Source organism: Anolis sagrei, chromosome 13 (genome assembly GCF_037176765.1).
Source record: "Anolis sagrei isolate rAnoSag1 chromosome 13, rAnoSag1.mat, whole genome shotgun sequence".
In the NCBI taxonomy this organism is placed as follows: domain Eukaryota; kingdom Metazoa; phylum Chordata; class Lepidosauria; order Squamata; family Dactyloidae; genus Anolis; species Anolis sagrei.
Window position 1 is genome coordinate 5,355,050 of NC_090033.1, and position 18,599 is coordinate 5,373,648.

Consider the following 18,599-nt stretch of genomic DNA (forward strand, 5'->3'; position numbering starts at 1 on the left):
AGCCTTGATGAAATTCCAACGTTGACCCGACTGAGGCAACTCTTTCTCACGAATCAATATAGGGTTTTTTCCAAATCCCAAAACTGAAAGGAAAGCATTCCTCTTGACCTTCCAAAACCGAAAAGAAAGCATTTCACTTGACCTTCCCACCAGGTAAAAGGTTTGTTATCTCTCCTTTCCTGTAAACAAACGGATTGTCTTAGTCTCTGAAGACTCTGTCTCTGTTTACAAAAACTTTGCTTTCTCTCCGAGCTCTCATTACGTTCTGGGCACCACAATTCAAGAGAGATATTGACAAGCTGGAAAGTGTCCCGAGGAGGGCGACTAAAATGATCAAGGGTCTGGAGAACAAGCCCTATGAGGAGCGGCTTAAGGAGCTGGGCATGTTTAGCCTAAAGAAGAGAAGGCTGAGAGGAGATACGATAGCCATGTATAAATATGTGAGAGGAAGCCACAGGGAGGAGGGAGCAAGCTTGTTTTCTGCTTCCTTGGAGACTAGGACGTGGAACAATGGCTTCAAACTACAAGAGAGGAGATTCCATCTGAACATGAGGAAGAACTTCCTGATTGTATTGTCGAAGGCTTTCATGGCTGGAATCACTAGGTTCTTGTGGGTTTTTTTCGGGCTATAGAGCCATGTTCTAGAGGCATTTCTCCTGACGTTTCGCCTGCATCTATGGCAAGCATCCTCAGAGGTAGTGAGGTCTGTTGGAATTAGGAAAATGGGTTTATATATTATTCTCTGCTGGAGCTAGGTGGTCAGTTGAAACATTCACACCTAGCTCCAGCAGAGAAGAGCTCTTTGCCCCACCCCAGCCATTCCACAGATATATAAACCCATTGTCCTAATTCCAACAGACCTCACTACCTCTGAGGATGCTTGCCATAGATGCAGGCGAAACGTCAGGAGAAAATGCCTCTAGAACATGGCTCTATAGCCCGAAAAAACCCACAAGAACCTAACTTCCTGATTGTGAGAGCCGTTCAGCAGTGGAACACTCTGCCCGGGAGTGTGCTGGAGGCTCCTTCTTTGGAAGCTTTTGAACAGAGGCGGGATGGCCATCTGTCAGGGGTGATTTGAATGCAATATTCCTGCTTCTTGGCAGAATGGGGTTGGACTGGATGGCCCATGAGGTCTCTTCCAACTCTTTGATTCTATGATTCTGTGATTCTCTCTCATTAACTTCCACACCTGACAAATCATCTTCAGACAGTTGCTCTGAGAACAGCTGTCAAGGGCCTCTCCCAGGAATGTGGCCTTGTGAATCTTCCAGAGACAGTTTGGGCCTCTCTTCCAAGCTTAATTCAGGCCCAAGGAAACCCTCATCCCCAATGCCAACAGACCCAGGCCCACCATCAGGAACATCATCCCCATTGCTATTATGAACATCAGACACAATCGCAGGCTGACATACAACACCACTGCTGCGGAAAAACGTTGCATGATATTTTTCTGCTGACCATAACGGCCCGGAAAATATGCCTTTTCCTCTCCTTCTCCCTCTGGCTTGGCAAGTAGCAATTAGATTAATGCGGCAATTTGAGATGTCAAAGACATGCGCCCGGGTTCCTATCCCTGGTGCAGGGCTGTAATTTGGCAAGTATGTTCCAGCTTGGCACGCTCTGCCTTTTCCAAGTAAAAATAATGAAGGGTTCTGATGTCAGGAAAGCAAACGGTTGTCTCTCTCCCCTCGGTGCGGAAGTGGAGCTTTGCAGAAGGGCATCGTGTCCGGATCTGACTTCGCAGCCGTGTTTGTGTTGTCGTAAGGGCACGGCCTTTTCCTGGAAGGGACTGAAACAATAGCCCGGCTGCGAGGGACTAAATACAACTCGCCATGTTGGAATGAGCCACACCGTTGAATTCATCCCTGGCTGGGAATGATAGGAGCCAGACGGCTTTGGAGGGATGAACTAGAACTTCCTGGCTAAGGCACAAATGATGTGCCGATATATATATATCAGTATTAAATGTTACTATATTGCACTATACCATTATATTGTAATATTATTAGTAATATTAGCAAGACTAATATTATAAGTAATATTATCTATATATATAAAAAGAGAAAGGGCGTCCAACGGGACAGCAAAACCCAAAAAAAAACCCGACAAAAACTTGCATATATGTTCATATATATATATATATGTTTTTTTCTGAAACTCCCTGCCTTTCCCCATTCTCCAGCATTTGGATATTGGCAATGTGGTCTCTCATCCCGCTGCCTTTTCTAAACCCAGCTTGTACATCTGGCAACTCTCTCTCCATGTCTGGCTGGAGTCTTCCTTGCAGGATTTTGAGCAATATATATATATATATATATATATATATATTACACACACACACACACATACAATATATTATTAGCATAGTACAATATCAGTATATCACCATTATATTGTAATATTATTAGTAATATTAGTAAGACTAATATAAGTAATATTATCTATATACATAAAAAGAGAAAGGGCGTCCAACGGGACAGCAAAACACAAAAAAACCCCGACAAAAACTTAATAAAAGAAAATATGTATGTTTGTATGTGGTTGGAGTGTCAACTTACACAGACAACCTGCACAAAGAGCTATAGCTCCCAACACTCAGCAGACCCCAATCCAAGTGAAAGTGTCTCTTTCATACAGAGACAACTTCATCCTTGATTTTAAGTGTTTCCTCCACCACAGAGATCCCTCCAATGACATTGCCGGTTATAGTGAGTACCATAAACATGTCCAAGAGCCCTGCCAATGTCCAACACCACACTGCCCACCACCCAAGTGAAGGTTTTCATACAGGGACAATTTCATCCTAGATTTTATGTGTTTCCTCCACCACAGACATCCCTCCCTCCAATGAGTACCATAAACATGTCCAAGAGCCCTGCCAATGTCCTCCACAAACACCATACTGCCCACCATCCAAGTGAAGGCTTTCATACAGAAACAATTTTATCCTAGATTTAAGTGTTTCTTCCACCGCAGACATCCCTCCAATGACATTGCCGGTTATAGTGAGTACTGTAAACATGTCCAAGAGCCCTGCCAATGTCCTCCACCAACACCACACTGCCCACCATCCAAGTGAAGGTTTTCATACAGGGACAATTTCATCCTAGATTTTATGTGTTTCCTCCACCACAGACATCCCTCCCTCCAATGACATTGCAGGTTATAGTGAGTACCATAAACATGTCCAAGAGCCCGACCAATGTCCTCCACAAACTCCCACCTCCACAAAGAGCTATAGCTCCCAACACTCAGACTCCAATCCAAGTGAAGGCTTTCATATGGGGATAATTTCATCCTAGATTTTATGTGTTTCCTCCACCACAGACATCCCTCCAATGACATTGCCAATTATAGTGAGTACCATAAACATGTCCAAGAGCCCTGCCAATGTCCTCTACAAACACCATACTGCCCACCACCCAAGTGAAGGTTTTCATACAGGGACAATTTCATCCTAGATTTTATGTGTTTCCTCCACCACAGACATCCCTCCCTCCAATGACATTGCAGGTTATAGTGAGTACCATAAAACATGTCCAAGAGCCCTACCAATGTCCTCCACAAACACCATACTGCCCACCATCCAAGTGAAGGCTTTCATACAGAAACAATTTCATCCTAGATTTTAGTGTTTCTTCCACCGCAGACATCCCTCCCTCCAATGACATTGCTGGTTATAGTGAGTACCATAAAACATGTCCAAAAGCCCTACCAATGTCCTCCACAAACTCTATACTGCCCACCACCCAAGTGAAGGCTTTCATACTGAGACAATTTCATCCTAGATTTTATGTGTTTCCTGCATCACAGACATCCCTTTCTCCAATTACATTGCAGGTTATAGTGAGTACTGTAAACATGTCCAAGAGCCCTGCCAATGTCCTCCACCAAAACCATACTGCCCAACACCCAAGTACGCCAAAGTGCCAAAAAAACGGGAAATTTGAGGTCAACGTAATGCTTTCATGCTAGGGAAACATATTTAACAATCCGATTGAAGTCTATCCTTTGTCAGTGCAATGTTGCTTACACCCTGCTAACTTCTCTGAAATTACCTCGGCTTTTGGGGAAAGCTTCTAGCTCTTTGGGACTTTGGTTTTGATTTTTGGGGACCTTGTCATGCTGCCGTGGATTTTTGTTTAACCAATGCTAAAAAATTATACATCATGCTATTTGCCTTTGGGTCTTGGAAACTTCGCCTTTGCATTTAAGACTCTGTTTTGGCTATTGAACTTTTGCAACTTTACTTCTATGTTTTTTGATTTTGCTTTTTCCTCAATAAACTACAAAACCTACAGCCTTGGTGTGTGGTGGTGTCTTCAGCAAGGTGAATCTATCCTGAGTTGAGACAGTGAGAGAGCTGGGTTGTTGTAGGTTTTTTCGGGCTATATGGCCATGGTCTAGAACATGGGGGTCGGGACCCCTAAGGGGGTCGTGAAGGGGTGTCAGAGGGGTCGCCAAAGACCATAAGAAAACACAGTATTTTCTGATGGTCATGAGGATTCCATGTCGGAAGTTTGAGCCAATTCTATCGTTGGTGGAGTTCAGAATGTTCTTTGATTGTAATGAACTATAAATCCCAGCAACTAAAACTCCCAAATGTCAAGATCTATTTTCCCCAGACTCCGCCAGTGTTCACATTTGGGCATATTGAGTATTTGTGCCAAGTTTGGTCCAGATCCACCATTGCATGAGCCCACAGTGCTCTCTGGATATAGGTGAACTACAACTCCCAAACTCAAGGTCAATGCCCATCAAACCCTTCCAGGGTTTTCCATTGGTCATGGGAGCCAAGTTTGGTTCAAATCCATCACTGGTGGAGTTCAGAATGCTCTCTGATTATAAGTGAACTATAAATCCCAGCAACTACAACTCCCAAATTACAAAATCAGTCCTCCCCCAACCCCACTAGCATTCACATTTGGGTGTATTGGGTGTTTGTGCCCAGTTTGGTCCAGTGAATGAAAATGCATCCTGCATATCAGATATTTACATTATGATTTATAACAGTAGTAAAATGACTGTTATGAAGTCGCAACGAAAACAATGTTATGGTTGGGGGTCACCACAACATGAGGGACTCTATTAAGGGGTCACGGCATTAGGAAGGTTGAGAAACACTGACCTAAAGCTTCTAGAGGCATTCTCTCCTGACGTTTCACCTGCATCTATGGCAAGCATCCTCAGAGGTAGAGAGGTCTGTTGGAACTAGGAAAAGGGGTTTATATATCTGTGGAATGACCAGAGTGGGACAAAGGACTCTTGTCTGCTGGAGCTAGGTGGGAATGTTTTAACTGATCACCTTGATTAGCATATAATGGCCTGACAGTGCCTGGAGCAAACTTTTGTTGAGAGGTGATTGGATGTTGAGAGGTGATTAGTGAGAGAGCTGTTAGGATTTTAGATCAAGCAACATGGCAACGCCTATCTCGTTGCTAGTTCATACCTTAGTTCAAGACTCAAGATTCATGCTTGAGAAACAGGTGACAGGGAGAAATCTTTGCACGAGGATCTGAAAATCCACGGTAACTTCCAATGTTTTGGGTCGCTGTGAATTTTCCAGGCTGTATGGCCATGTTCCAGAAGTGCTTTGGTTGTGTATTCCTTCACGGCAAGGGGTTGGACTGGATGACCCTTGGGGTCCCCTCTGACTCTGCGATTCTTTGACAACGCCAACAACAAAGAGAGGCTATGAGGATCGTTTCTCTTGCCGTTGCGAAGTGGCAGCTGTGCTCCCTTCCCCCTCGCTCCTTTTCATCTGCCAGTCGAAGCCGAGAAAGACAGATTCACTTCCATTTCTAATTAGCTGCCAGATTATAGTCTCGTATTTTACAACTGACTTGGGAGCTACTGTACCAAATTGGATTTACTGTAGAGCTGACGAAGCCACTGCTGCTGGGTCTGCGGGTGACCTTTGCACGGCAGCCCGAAGGCAGAAGAGATGAGTAAGCAGAGCAGCATTGTCTACTTGGATTGTGGCCGGCGTCTCCCTGATGGGATCTTGGTGGGGTTTGGAAAGGCATCTTGCGCTCGCTCCTCCTGGCATCGGAGGATTGCTGGGAGCAGGGTGACCGGGAATCCCGTTTGGCTTGTTCTTGGCCCGTTGTGGCTCACAAGAAACCAAACGTGGTAACAAACATTGAACATCGAGAAAACCAAAATGCTATTCCAGCAGTCACCAGACAATCCCTCTCCAATTCCAGAAATAGAGCTTAATGGTGTAACATTAGAAAACGTTGACCATTTCCGCACCTCTCCACCAAAAGTCAACAATGACGCTGAAATACAATGCTACCTGAGCTCTGCGAGTGCAGCATTCTTCCGAATGAAGCAGAGAGTGTTTGAGGATCCGGATATCCGTAGGGAGGCCAAAGTGCTTGTTGATAATGCTATTTCCGCTCCCTTGTCAGCCACCTCTCCACAAAAGTCAACAATGACACTGAAATATAACACCACCTGAGCTCTGCGAGTGCAGCATTCTTCCGAATGAAGCAGAGAATGTTTGAGGATCCGGACATCCGTAGGGAGGCCAAAGTGCTTGTTTACAAAGCTATTTCTGCTCACTTGGCAGCCACCTCTCCACAAAAGTCAACAATGACGCTGAAATACAACACTGCCTGAGCTCTGCGAGAGCAGCATTCTTCCGAATGAAGCAGAGACTGTTTGAGGATCAGGACATCCATAGGGAGACTAAGGGGCTTGTTGACAATGCTATTTCCACTCCTTTGGCAGCCACCTCGCCACCAAAAGTCAACATTGACACTGAAATACAACACCAACTGAGCTCTGCAAGTGCAGCATTCTTCCGAACGAAGCGGAGAGTGTTTGAGGACTGGGACACCCTTAAGGAGATAAAGGGGCTTGTTGATAAAGTTATTTCCGCTCCCCTGGCAGCCACCTCTCCGCAAAAGTCAACAACAACACCTGAGCTCTGCAAGTGCAGCATTCTTCCGAATGACACAGAGAATGTTTGAGGATTGGGACATCCGTAGGGAGACCAAAGTGCTTGTTGATAATGCTCTCCACAAAAATCAACATTGACACTGAAATACAACACCGCCTGAGCTCTGTGAGTGCAGCATTCTTCTGAATGAAGCAGAGAATGTTTGAGGATTCGGACATCTGTAGGGAGACCAAGGGGCTTGTTGATAAAGCTATTTCCGCTCCCCTGGCAGCCACCTTTCCACAAAAGTCAACATTGACACTGAAATACAACACCGCCTGAGCTCTGCGAGTGCAGCATTCTTCCGAATGAAGCAGAGAATGTTTGAGGACCGGGACATCCATAGGGAGACCAAGGGGTTTATTGATAAAGCTATTTCCACTCCTCTGGAAGCCACCTCTCCACAAAAGTCAACATTGACACTGAAATACAACACCATCAGAGCTCTGCGAGTGCAGCATTCTTCTGAATGAAGCAGAGAATGTTTGAGGATCCGGACATCCGTAGGGAGGCCAAAGTGCTTGTTGATAATGCTATTTCCGCTCCCTTGGCAGCCACCTCTCCACAAAAGTAGTCAACATTGACACTGAAATACAACACTGCCTGAGCTCTGCGAGTGCAGCATTCTTCCGAATTAAGCACAGAATGTTTGAGGATCTGGACATCCGTAGGGAAACCATAGTGCTTGTTGATAATGCTATTTCCATTCCTCTGGAAGCCACCTCTCCACAAAAGTCAACATTGACACTGAAATACAAAGCCACCTGAGCTCTGCGAGTGCAGCATTTTTCCAAATGAAGCAGAGAATGTTTGAGGATCAGGACATCCATAGGGAGACCAAGGGGCTTGTTGATAATGCTATTTCTGCCCCCTTGGCAGCCACCTCTCCACAAAAGTCAACATTGACACTGAAATACAACACCGCCTGAGCTCTGCGAGTGCAGCATTCTTCTGAATGAAGCAGAGAGTGTTTGAGGACTGGGACATCCATAGGGAGACCATAGTGCTTGTTGATAATGCTATTTACACTCCCTTGGCATCCACCTCTCCACAAAAGTCAACATTGACACTGAAATACACCACCTAAGCTCTGCGAGTGCAGCATTTTTCCAAATGAAGCAGAGAGTGTTTGAGGACCGGGACATCCGTAGGGAGACCAAGGAGCACGTTTACAAAGCTATTTCTGCTCCCTTGGCAGCCTCCTCTCCACAAAAGTCAACATTGACACTGAAATACAACACTGCCTGAGCTCTGCGAGTGCAACATTCTTCTGAATGAAGCAGAGAATGTTTGAGGATCGGGACATCCATAGGGAGACCAAGGGGCTTGTTTATAAAGCCATTTCCACTCCTTTGGCAGCCACCTCTCCACCAAAAGTCAACATTGACACTGAAATGCAATACCACCTGAGCTCTGCGAGTGCAGCATTCTTCTGAATGATGCAGAGAGTGTTTGAGGGCCAGGACATCCGTAGGGAGACCATAAAGCCATTATCCTCCCAACCTTGCTATATGCTTGCAAGACGTGGACTGACTACAGACATCACATGCAACTCCTGGAACAATTCCATAAACGCTGCCTCTGCGATACCCTGCAAATCTCTTGGGAAGACAGGCAGACAAATGTCAGCATTCTGGAAGAAGCAAAGACCACCAGCATTGAAGTAATGGTTCTCCACCATCAACTCCGCCGGACTGGCCATGTTGTCCAAATGCCCGATCACCGTCTCCCAAAGTAGTTGCTCTACTCTGAACTACTCTGAAAAACAAAATATTGGAGAACAGGAAAAGGGTTTTAAAGATGGGCTCAAAGCCAACCTTAAAAACTGTGGCGTTGACACCGAGAACTGGGAAGTCCTGGCCCTTGAGCGCTCAAACTGGAGGTCAGCTGTGACCAGCAGTGCTGCAGAATTTGAAAAGGCAGAGATGGAGGGCGAAAGAGAGAAACGTGCCAAGAGGAAGGCGCCAGGAAGTGAACCTGTAATCTTTTCTGTATGCAAAGTCATTCTAGGAAGTCATTCGGGAAGGACTAGAAATCCCTCGAAAGGACACACAATGAGCCCTGTTCCAACGGCAGGTCCCTTTTCTTTTGCACCCGGCTTGCTCTGACCTTTCGCGAGTGATACACAACACCGGGCCAAAAATAGACGCAGGTACAAGCCATCCAACCCAGAAGGGACAGGAGGTTTTATTACCGAGGGATTATTACATTTCAAAAGCGGATTCACAGCAGCACGAACCAGAGATGGAGTTTGAGGCGGGTTTGTTTATTTCAGGTCTGTAAACGACAACGGCTGAGAGTGCCCTTCGTAAACGGTCCTTTAAGGTGGAAAGATCGGGGCAAAGGGCTCCAGCAATGCAAGGATTGAATGTATTTCTCGTTGTTTGGGGAACACCATCACAGAAAGAGAAGCTGACATGTTTCGGTAAACAATGAACAAAATCAATGTGTTTCCTCCACCACAGACATCCCTCCAGTGACATTTGCAGGTTATAGTGAGTACCATAAACATGTCCAAGAGCCCGGCAATGTCTTCCACTGCCCACCACCCAAGTGAAGGCTTTCATATGGGGATAATTTGTTTCTAGATTTTATGTGTTTCCTCCACCACAGACATCCCTCCCTCCAATGACATTGCAGGTTATAGTGAGTACTATAAACATGTCCAGGTGCCCGGCCAATGTCCTCCACCAACACCATACTGCCCACCACCCAAGTGAAGGCTTTAATATGGGGACAATCTCATCCTAGATTTTATGTGTTTCCTCCACCACAGACATCCCTCCAGTGACATTGCAGGTTATAGTGAGTACCGTAAACATGTCCAAGAGCCCTGTCAATGTCATCCGCAAATACCATACTGCCCACCACCCAAGTGAAGACTTTCATACAGAGATAATTCCATCCTAGAATTTATGTGTTTCCTCCGCCACAGACATCCCTCCCTCCAATGACATTGCAGGTTATAGTGAGTACCATAAACATGTCCAAGTGCTCGGCCAATGTCCTCCCCAAACACCATACTGCCCACCACCCTAGAGAAGGCTTTCATACGGAGACAATTTCATTCCTAGATTTTATGTGTTTCCTCCACCACAGACATCCCTGCAATGACATTGCGGGTTATAGTCAGTACGGTACACATGTCCAAGAGCCCTGCCAATGTCATCCGCAAATACCATACTGCCCACCACCCAAGTGAATTATCATACAGAGATAATTCCATCCTAGATTTTATGTTTTTCCTCCACCACAGACATCCCTCCAGTGACATTTGCAGGTTATACTGAGTACCATAAACATGTCCAAGTGCCTGGCCAATGTCCTCCCCAAACACCATACTGCCCACCATCCTAGAGAAGGCTTTCATACGGAGACAATTTCATTCCTAGATTTTATGTGTTTCCTCCACCACAGACATCCCTCCCTCTAATGACATTGCAGGTTATAGTGAGTACCATAAACATGTCCAAGTGCCCAGCCAATGTTCTCTCCAAACACCATACTGCCCACCACCCACGTCAAGAATTTCATACAGAGATAATTCCAGTCTAGATTTTATGTGTTTCCTCCACCACAGACATCCCTCCAGTGACATTTGCAGGTTATAGTGAGTACCATAAACATGTCCAAGAGCCCTGCCGATGTCCTCCGCAAACACCATATTGCCCACCACCCAAGTGAAGGCTTCCATATGGGAACCATTTCATCCTAGATTTTATGTGTTTCCTCCACCATAGACATCCCAGTGTTTCCAACTCTCTCCATTAGTGTGGAATTTGGGGGCGTTTGAGTTCTCCTATATCTAGAGAGTACTGTGAACCCAAACACAGGTGGATCTGGACCAAACTTGGCACACATACCTAATAGGGCAAAATTTGATTACTGGAGGGGTTTGGCGGGAACTGACTTTCCTTTCTGGGAGTTGTAGTTCACCCACAACCAGAGAAACTGTGACCTCCAGCGATGACTAACTCTGTGATGACCCTCATGACTAACTCAACCTACTGGAGGGGTTTGAGGGGACTGACTCACCATAGTGGGAGTTGTAGTTGGGGGGAAGGGTATTGGAAGAAATAAACTTTCCTTTCTGGGAGTTGTAGTTCACCCACAATCAGAGGAACTGTGACTTCCAGCGATGATGGAGCTGGACCAAACTTGGCATACAGAACCCTCATGACTCACTCAACCTACTGGAGGTGTTTGAGGGGACCGACTCACCATAGTGGGAGTTGTAGTTGGGGGGGGGGGTGTTGGGGGAATAAACCTTCCTTTCTGGGAGTTGTAGTTCACCCACAACCAGAGAAACTGTGACCTCCAGCGATGATGGAGCTGGACCAAACTTGGCATACAGAACCCTCATGACTCACTCAACCTACTGGAGGGGTTTGAGGGGAGTGTCTCACCATAGTGGGAGTTGTAGTTCACCCACAACCAGAGGAACTATGACCTCCACCGATGACGGACCTGGACTAAACCTGGTACACAAAACCCCCATGTCTGACTCAAACTACTGGAGGGGTTTGAGGGGACTGACTCACCATACTGGGAGTTGTAGTTGGGGGTATGTGTTGGGAGAAATAAACCTTCCTTTCTGGGATTTGTAGTTCACCCACAACCAGAGAAACTGTGACCTCCAGCGATGATGGAGCTGGACCAAACTTGGCATACAGAACCCTCATGACTCACTCAACCTACTGGAGGGGTTTGAGGGGAGTGTCTCACCATAGTGGGAGTTGTAGTTCACCCACAACCAGAGGAACTATGACCTCCACCGATGACGGACCTGGACTAAACCCGGTACACAAAACCCCCATGTCTGACTCAAACTACTGGAGGGGTTTGAGGGGACTGACTCACCATAGTGGGAGTTGTAGTTGGGGGTATGTGTTGGGGGGAATAAACCTTCCTTTCTGGGAGTTGTAGTTCACCCACAATCAGAGGAACTGTGACTTCCAGCGATGATGGAGCTGGACCAAACTTGGCATACAAAACCCTCATGACTCACTCAACCTATTGGAGGGGTTTGAGGGGACTGACTCACCATAGTGGGAGTTGTAGTTTACTCTGTAACCAGAGAGTACACTGAAATCCACCGACGACGCACCTAGATCAAACTTGCCCAGCATAACAAACTTTAAGTGCTGATGGAGTTGTTCGGGGTAAACCTGACACGATGGGAGTTGTAGTTCACCCAGAATCTTGTGCATTGTGGACAATTGAAAATTGACTTGATCCAACAACGTCCATAACCCTGGATGGATTTAGTATCCTCCGCGAAAGGCACTCGAGCTCTTTACTAAGCCCATGGCCAACATAACTGCATCTTGCGGTACATTCCGTGAGATAATTATACGTTAAGGCCAACGAATGCGCAACGCTATGCCCAGAAATAGGAAAATTGTGTGCAATGCCATTGTATGCTAATGTGCACTCAGACGGAGACTTTCACCCACGCCCCTGGGCACCACCCAATCCAAGGCATTCCCATTTAGCTTCAGGATGGGAGGCGTTCGATGGGAATCATACAGTGGGATACACCTCTAGGGTTGAAGGAGGGATGGGGAGAAAAATGCAATATCCCAGAGTCCTCTTTGATAGTAGGTGAACTATAAATCCCAGCAACTACAACTCCCAAATGTCAAGGTCTATTTTCCCCACACTCCACCAGTGTTCACATTTGGGAATATTGAGTATTCGTGCCAAGTTTGGTCCGGATCTATCAGTGTTTGAGTCTTACGTTACAGAGTGCTCTTTGATAGTAGGTGAACTATAAATCCCAGCAACTACAACTACTAAATGTCAAGGTCTATTTTCCCCAAACTCCAGCAGTGTTCACATTTGGGAATATTGAGTATTCATGCCAAGTTTGGTCCAGGTCTATCAGTGTTTGAGTCTTACATCACAGAGTGTTCTTTGATTGCAGGTGAACTATAAATCCCAGCAACGACAACACCTAAATGTCAAGGTCTATTTCCCCCAAACTCCACCAGAGTTCACATTTGGGAATATTGAGCATTCGTGCCAAGTTTGGTCCAGATCTATCAGTGTTTGAGTCTTACATCAGAGAGTGCTCTTTGATTGCAGGTGAACTATAAATCCCAGCAACTACAACTCCCAAATGTCAAAGTCTATTTTCCCCAAACTCCACCAGTGTTCACATTTGGGAATATTGAGTATTTGTGCCAAGTTTGGTCCAGATCTATCAGTGTTTGAGTCTTACATCACAGAGTGCTCTTTGATTGCAGGTGAACTGTAAATCCCAGCAACTACAACTCCTAAATGTCAAAGTCTATTTTCCCAAAACTCCACCAGTGTTCACATTTGGGAATATTGAGTATCCGTGCCAGATCCATCATTGCTTGAATCCAATGCTCTCTGGAGGTAGGTGAACTACAACTCCCAAACTCTAGGTCAATACCCATGTGCAGGCAAGGGAGGGTGTGTGAGGCTGGAGGGAGGCTTGCACCAGAAAGTCCCTTCAAGGCATGGGGGTTCTATGTGGGAAGTCTTGCCCAATTCTATCCTTGGTGGGGGCTGAGATTGTAGGTGAACTATAAATCCCAGAAACTACAACTCCCAAATGACAAAATCAATGCCCACCAAACTCTTCCCTTCTGCCAGGAAGCGGGCCTAGCTTCCACTTGGAGCACCTCCACCCAAGAGGGACACACCAGTGTGACCTCACAACCTGTGAGGATGCCTGCCATAGATATGGGCAAAATGTCAGGAAGATTGACCCACGATTCTAGGAATTGTAGTTCAACCTTATCCAGAGAGCACTGACCCCAACCTGCAATGGATCTGGACCAAACTTGGCACACACACACACCCAACACAGTCAACTGTGCATACTGGCAGTGTTTGGGGGTGGTTGCCCTCTAATCTGGGAGTTGTAGTTCGTCCTTATGCAGAGAGCACTGAACCTAACCTGTGACAGATCTGGACCAAACTTGGCACACACACACCCAACACGGTCAACTGTGCATACTGGCAGTGTTTGGGGGTGATTGCCCTCTGATCTGGGAGTTGTAGTTCCAAAGAGCACTGAACCGGGTTGACAACAGATCTGGACCACACTTGGCACACACAACCAATATGGCCAACTGTGCATACAAGCCTGGTTGGGGGAGGACTGACCCATGATTCTGGGAGTTGTAGTTCACAGGGAGTGGTAGTTCATCTGCATCCAGAGAGCCCTGCATCCAGCCAACAACGAATTGGGACAAAACTTGGCACACAGACCCAACATGGCCAACTGTGCATACTGGCAGTGTTTAGAGGTGATTGCCCTCTGATCTGGGAATTGTAGTTCACCCTTATCCAGGGAGCCTTGTATTCAGCTGATGATGGAACGGGACCAAACTTGGCTCACAGACCCAAGATGGTGAACGGAGATTATTGTCAGGCTTTGGGGGTGATCACTCTCTGATCTGGGAGTTGTAGTTCACCCTTATCCAGATAGCACTGAACCCAACCTGTGACAGATCTGGACCAAACTTGGCGCACACACCCAACAAGGCCAACTGTGCATACAGGCCTAGTTTGGGGAGGCTTGACTCATGATTCTGGGAGTTGTATGATTCCTCTCTGATCTGGGAGTTGTAGTTCGCCCTTATCCAGAAAGCACTGAACCGAGTCGACGACAAATATGGACCAAACTTGGCACACATACCCAACATGGTCAACTGTGCACACGGGCCTGGTTAGGGGAGAATTGACTCATTATTCTGGAAATTGTATGATTCTTCTCTGATCTGGGAATTGTAGTTCGCCCTTATCCAGCAAGCAATAAACCGAGTCGACGACAAATCTGCACCAAACTTGGCACACACACCCAACATGGTCAACTCTGCATACTGGCAGTGTTCGGGGTTGGGTTCGGGGTCTGATCTGGGAGTTGTAGTTCACCCTAATTCAGAGAGCCCTGTATCCCGCTGACGATGGATCGGGACCAAACTTGGCTCTCAGACCCAACATGGTGAACTGAGATTATTGTTAGGATTTGGGGGTGATTGCTCTCTGATATGGGAGCTGTAGTTCACTCTTATCCAGAGAGCACTGAACCCAACCTGTGAGAGATATGGACCAAACTCAGCACACACCCCCAACATGGTCAACTGTGCATACTGACAGTGTTTGGGGGTGAGATTGACTTGCGATTCTGGGAATTGTAGTTCAACCACACCAAATTGAGAACATTTAACATCCAGAAGCAAATAATGCCTATCTCCACCCAAGAGCGACACACTAGTGCTCTGTTCTCTACCCATCGTGGAACAATAACAACAACACGGAAGTCCCCCTAGGCCTGGCTTTCAATTCAATGACCTAGAACTGCATTCTAGGTCTCTCTTTCTCCTCCAGAATAGAATCCAAGCTGATGCCAAAACCTAAGTTAGACCATCCAAGGTACCTCCATCCAAGGTTCCACCATCCAAGGCCCCTCCATCCAAGATCCCTCCATCCAAGGACCCTTCATCCAAGGTGCCTCCATCCAAGGTCCCTTCATCCAAGGCCCCTCCATCCAAGTTCCCACCATTCAAAGTCCCTCCATCCAAGGTCCCACCATCCAAGGTCCCACCATCCAAGGTCCTCCATCTAAGGTCCCTCCATCCTGGGTCCCTCCATCCAAGGTCCCACCATCCAAGGTCCTCCATCCAAGGTACCTCCATCTAAGGTCCCACCATCCAAGGTATCTCCATCCAAGGTCCCACCATCCAAGGTCCCGCCATCCAAGGTCCCACCATCCAGGGTCCCTCCATCCAAGGTCCCACCATCCAAGGTCCCGCCATCCAAGGTCCCACCATCCAGGGTCCCTCCATTCAAGGTCCCACCATCCAGGGTCCCACCAGCTAAGGTCCCACCATCCAGGGTCCCACCATTCAAGGTCCCACCATCCAGGGTCCCACCATTCAAGGTCCCACCATCCAGGGTCCCACCAGCTAAGGTCCCACCATCCAGGGTCCCACCATTCAAGGTCCCACCATCCAGGGTCCCTCCATTCAAGGTCCCACCATCCAGGGTCCCACCAGCTAAGGTCCCACCATCCAGGGTCCCTCCATCCAAGGTCCCACCATCCAGGGTCCCTCCATTCAAGGTCCCACCATCCAGGGTCCCACCAGCTAAGGTCCCACCATCCAGGGTCCCTCCATCCAAGGTCCCACCATCCAGGGTCCCTCCATTCAAGGTCCCACCATCCAGGGTCCCACCAGCTAAGGTCCCACCATCCAGGGTCCCTCCATCCAAGGTCCCACCATCCAGGGTCCCTCCATTCAAGGTCCCACCATCCAGGGTCCCACCAGCTAAGGTCCCACCATCCAGGGTCCCACCATCCAAGGTCCCACCATCCAGGGTCCCTCCATTCAAGGTCCCACCATCCAGGGTCCCACCAGCTAAGGTCCCACCATCCAGGGTCCCTCCATCCAAGGTCCCACCATCCAGGGTCCCTCCATTCAAGGTCCCACCATCCAGGGTCCCACCAGCTAAGGTCCCACCATCCAGGGTCCCACCATCCAAGGTCCCACCATCCAGGGTCCCTCCATTCAAGGTCCCACCATCCAGGGTCCCACCAGCTAAGGTCCCACCATCCAGGGTCCCTCCATCCAAGGTCCCACCATCCAGGGTCCCTCCATTCAAGGTCCCACCATCCAGGGTCCCACCAGCTAAGGTCCCACCATCCAGGGTCCCACCATCCAAGGTCCCACCATCCAGGGTCCCTCCATTCAAGGTCCCACCATCCAGGGTCCCACCAGCTAAGGTCCCACCATCCAGGGTCCCTCCATCCAAGGTCCCACCATCCAGGGTCCCACCATTCAAGGTCCCTCAGTATCAGCAAAGGGAGGGTGAGGTGGGGATGCCAAGGACCAAAAGGGCCCCTTCCCTTCTCCTCCCTCCCTGCCCAGCCCCCCTGACTCACCCAAAATCCTGGTCCATGGACTTGAAGAAGAATTTGTAGCTGTGGACGGGCCGGTTGCTGAGGACATTTTTGAAATCGGCCAGGGTGACTTTTTCCGGGGAGACAGGAAGCTTCACCAGGTAAGGGGTCTCCTCCTCGTCGATGTGGTAGATGATTTTTGTCTCCGCCATGGAAGAAGGAAGGAAGGAAGGAAGGAAAGGAAGGAAGAAGAGGGAAGGGAGGGAAGGGAGGGGGAGCAGAGAGGAGAGGAGAGGAAAAAGGGGGGACCCGGGGGCCGGGGGAAGGAAGGAGGGAGGGAGAGCCAGGCCCAAGGCTCCGCTCCCTGGGAGCCCCTCGCCGACAATGCCCAGCAGGAGGAGGAGGAGGAGGAGGAAGGGGAGGAAGAAGAGGAGGAGGAGCAGGAAGAAGGGAAATGACAGCGCTCAGCCCGGAAAAAAGAGGAAGCCCGCCCCCTAGTGGCCGAACAAGGGCACCGACAGGTAAGGGCACCATGGAAAGAGGGGAGGGAGGGAGGGAGGAGGGAGGGAAGGAAGGAAGGGAGGGAGGGAGGGAGGGTGGGAAGGAAAGAAAGAAAGAAAGAAAGAAAGAAAGAAAGAAAGAAAGAAAGAAAGAAAGAAAGGTAGAAGGAAGAAGGGAGGAGGGAGGAAAGGAAGGAAGCATGGAAGGAAGGGAAGGAGGAAGGAAGGAAGAAAGCGAGGGAGAGAAGGAAGGAAAGAAGGGTGGGACGAAAGAAGGAAGAAGGGAGGAAAAGAAGGGTGGAAGGAAGGAGGGAAGGAGAGAAGGAAAGAAAGAAGGGTAGAAGCAAGAAGGGAGGAGGGAGGAAAGGAAGGAAGCATGGAAGGAAGGGAGGGAGGAAGGAAGGAAGAAAGCGAGGGAGAGAAGGAAGGAAAGAAGGGTGGGACGAAAGAAGGAAGAAGGGAGGAAAAGAAGGGTGGAAGGAAGGAGGGAAGGAGAGAAGGAAAGAAAGAAGGGTAGAAGGAAGAAGGGAGGAGGGAGGAAAGGAAGGAAGCATGGAAGGAAGGGAAGGAGGAAGGAAGGAAAGAAGGGTGGGACGAAAGAAGGAAGAAGGGAGGAAAAGAAGGGTGGAAGGAAGGAGGGCAGGAGAGAAGGAAAGAAAGAAGGGTAGAAGGAAGAAGGGAGGAGGGAGGAAAGGAAGGAAGCATGGAAGGAAGGGAAGGAGGAAGGAAGGAAAGAAGGGTGGGACGAAAGAAGGAAGAAGGGAGGAAAAGAAGGGTGGAAGGAAGGAGGGCAGGAGAGAAGGAAAGAAAGAAGGGTAGAAGGAAGAAGGGAGGAGGGCGGAAAGGAAGGAAGCATGGAAGGAAGGGAAGGAGGAAGGAAGGAAACAAGGAAGGAAGCGAGGGAGAGAAGGAAGGAAAGAAGGCTGGAGCGAAAGAATGAAGAAGGGAGGAAAAGAAGAGTGGAAGGAAGGAGGGAAGGAAGGACAGACTGACTATGGAGCAAAGAAGAATGAGGGAAGGAAGAGGAAGGAATGAAGGGAGGGAGGAAGGAAGTAATGAAGAAGGGAAGGAGGAAGGAAAAAAGCAACAAAAAAAGGAGGGAAGGAAGGACTATGGAGAAAAGAAGAAAGAGCGAATGAGGAAAGGGGAAGGAAGGGGAAGGAAGGAAGGAAGGGAAAGAGAGGGAAAGGAAGGACTATGGAGAAAAGAAGAAGGGAGAGGGAGAGAGTAAGGAAGGAAGGAAGAAGGGAAGGGAGGGAGGGAGGAATTGCTA

General features: G+C 48.1%; 1 protein-coding gene across 3 annotated transcripts in view; it reads right to left on the minus strand.

Annotated features, from left to right (window-relative positions):
* Nucleotides 1-17,122, minus strand: part of DVL1 (dishevelled segment polarity protein 1) — a 75,637-nt gene extending 58,515 nt beyond the window's left edge. For 2 of the 3 annotated variants that reach the window (XM_060758964.2, XM_060758962.2), the window contains exon 1: nt 16,869-17,122. In XM_060758964.2, the coding sequence (XP_060614947.2) occupies nt 16,869-17,038 (170 nt within the window). In that variant the 5' untranslated portion in view covers nt 17,039-17,122. The remainder of the gene's footprint in view (nt 1-16,868) is intronic. The other variant, XM_060758967.2, reaches the window with a different exon arrangement.
* Nucleotides 17,123-18,599: the final 1,477 nt, after the last annotated feature.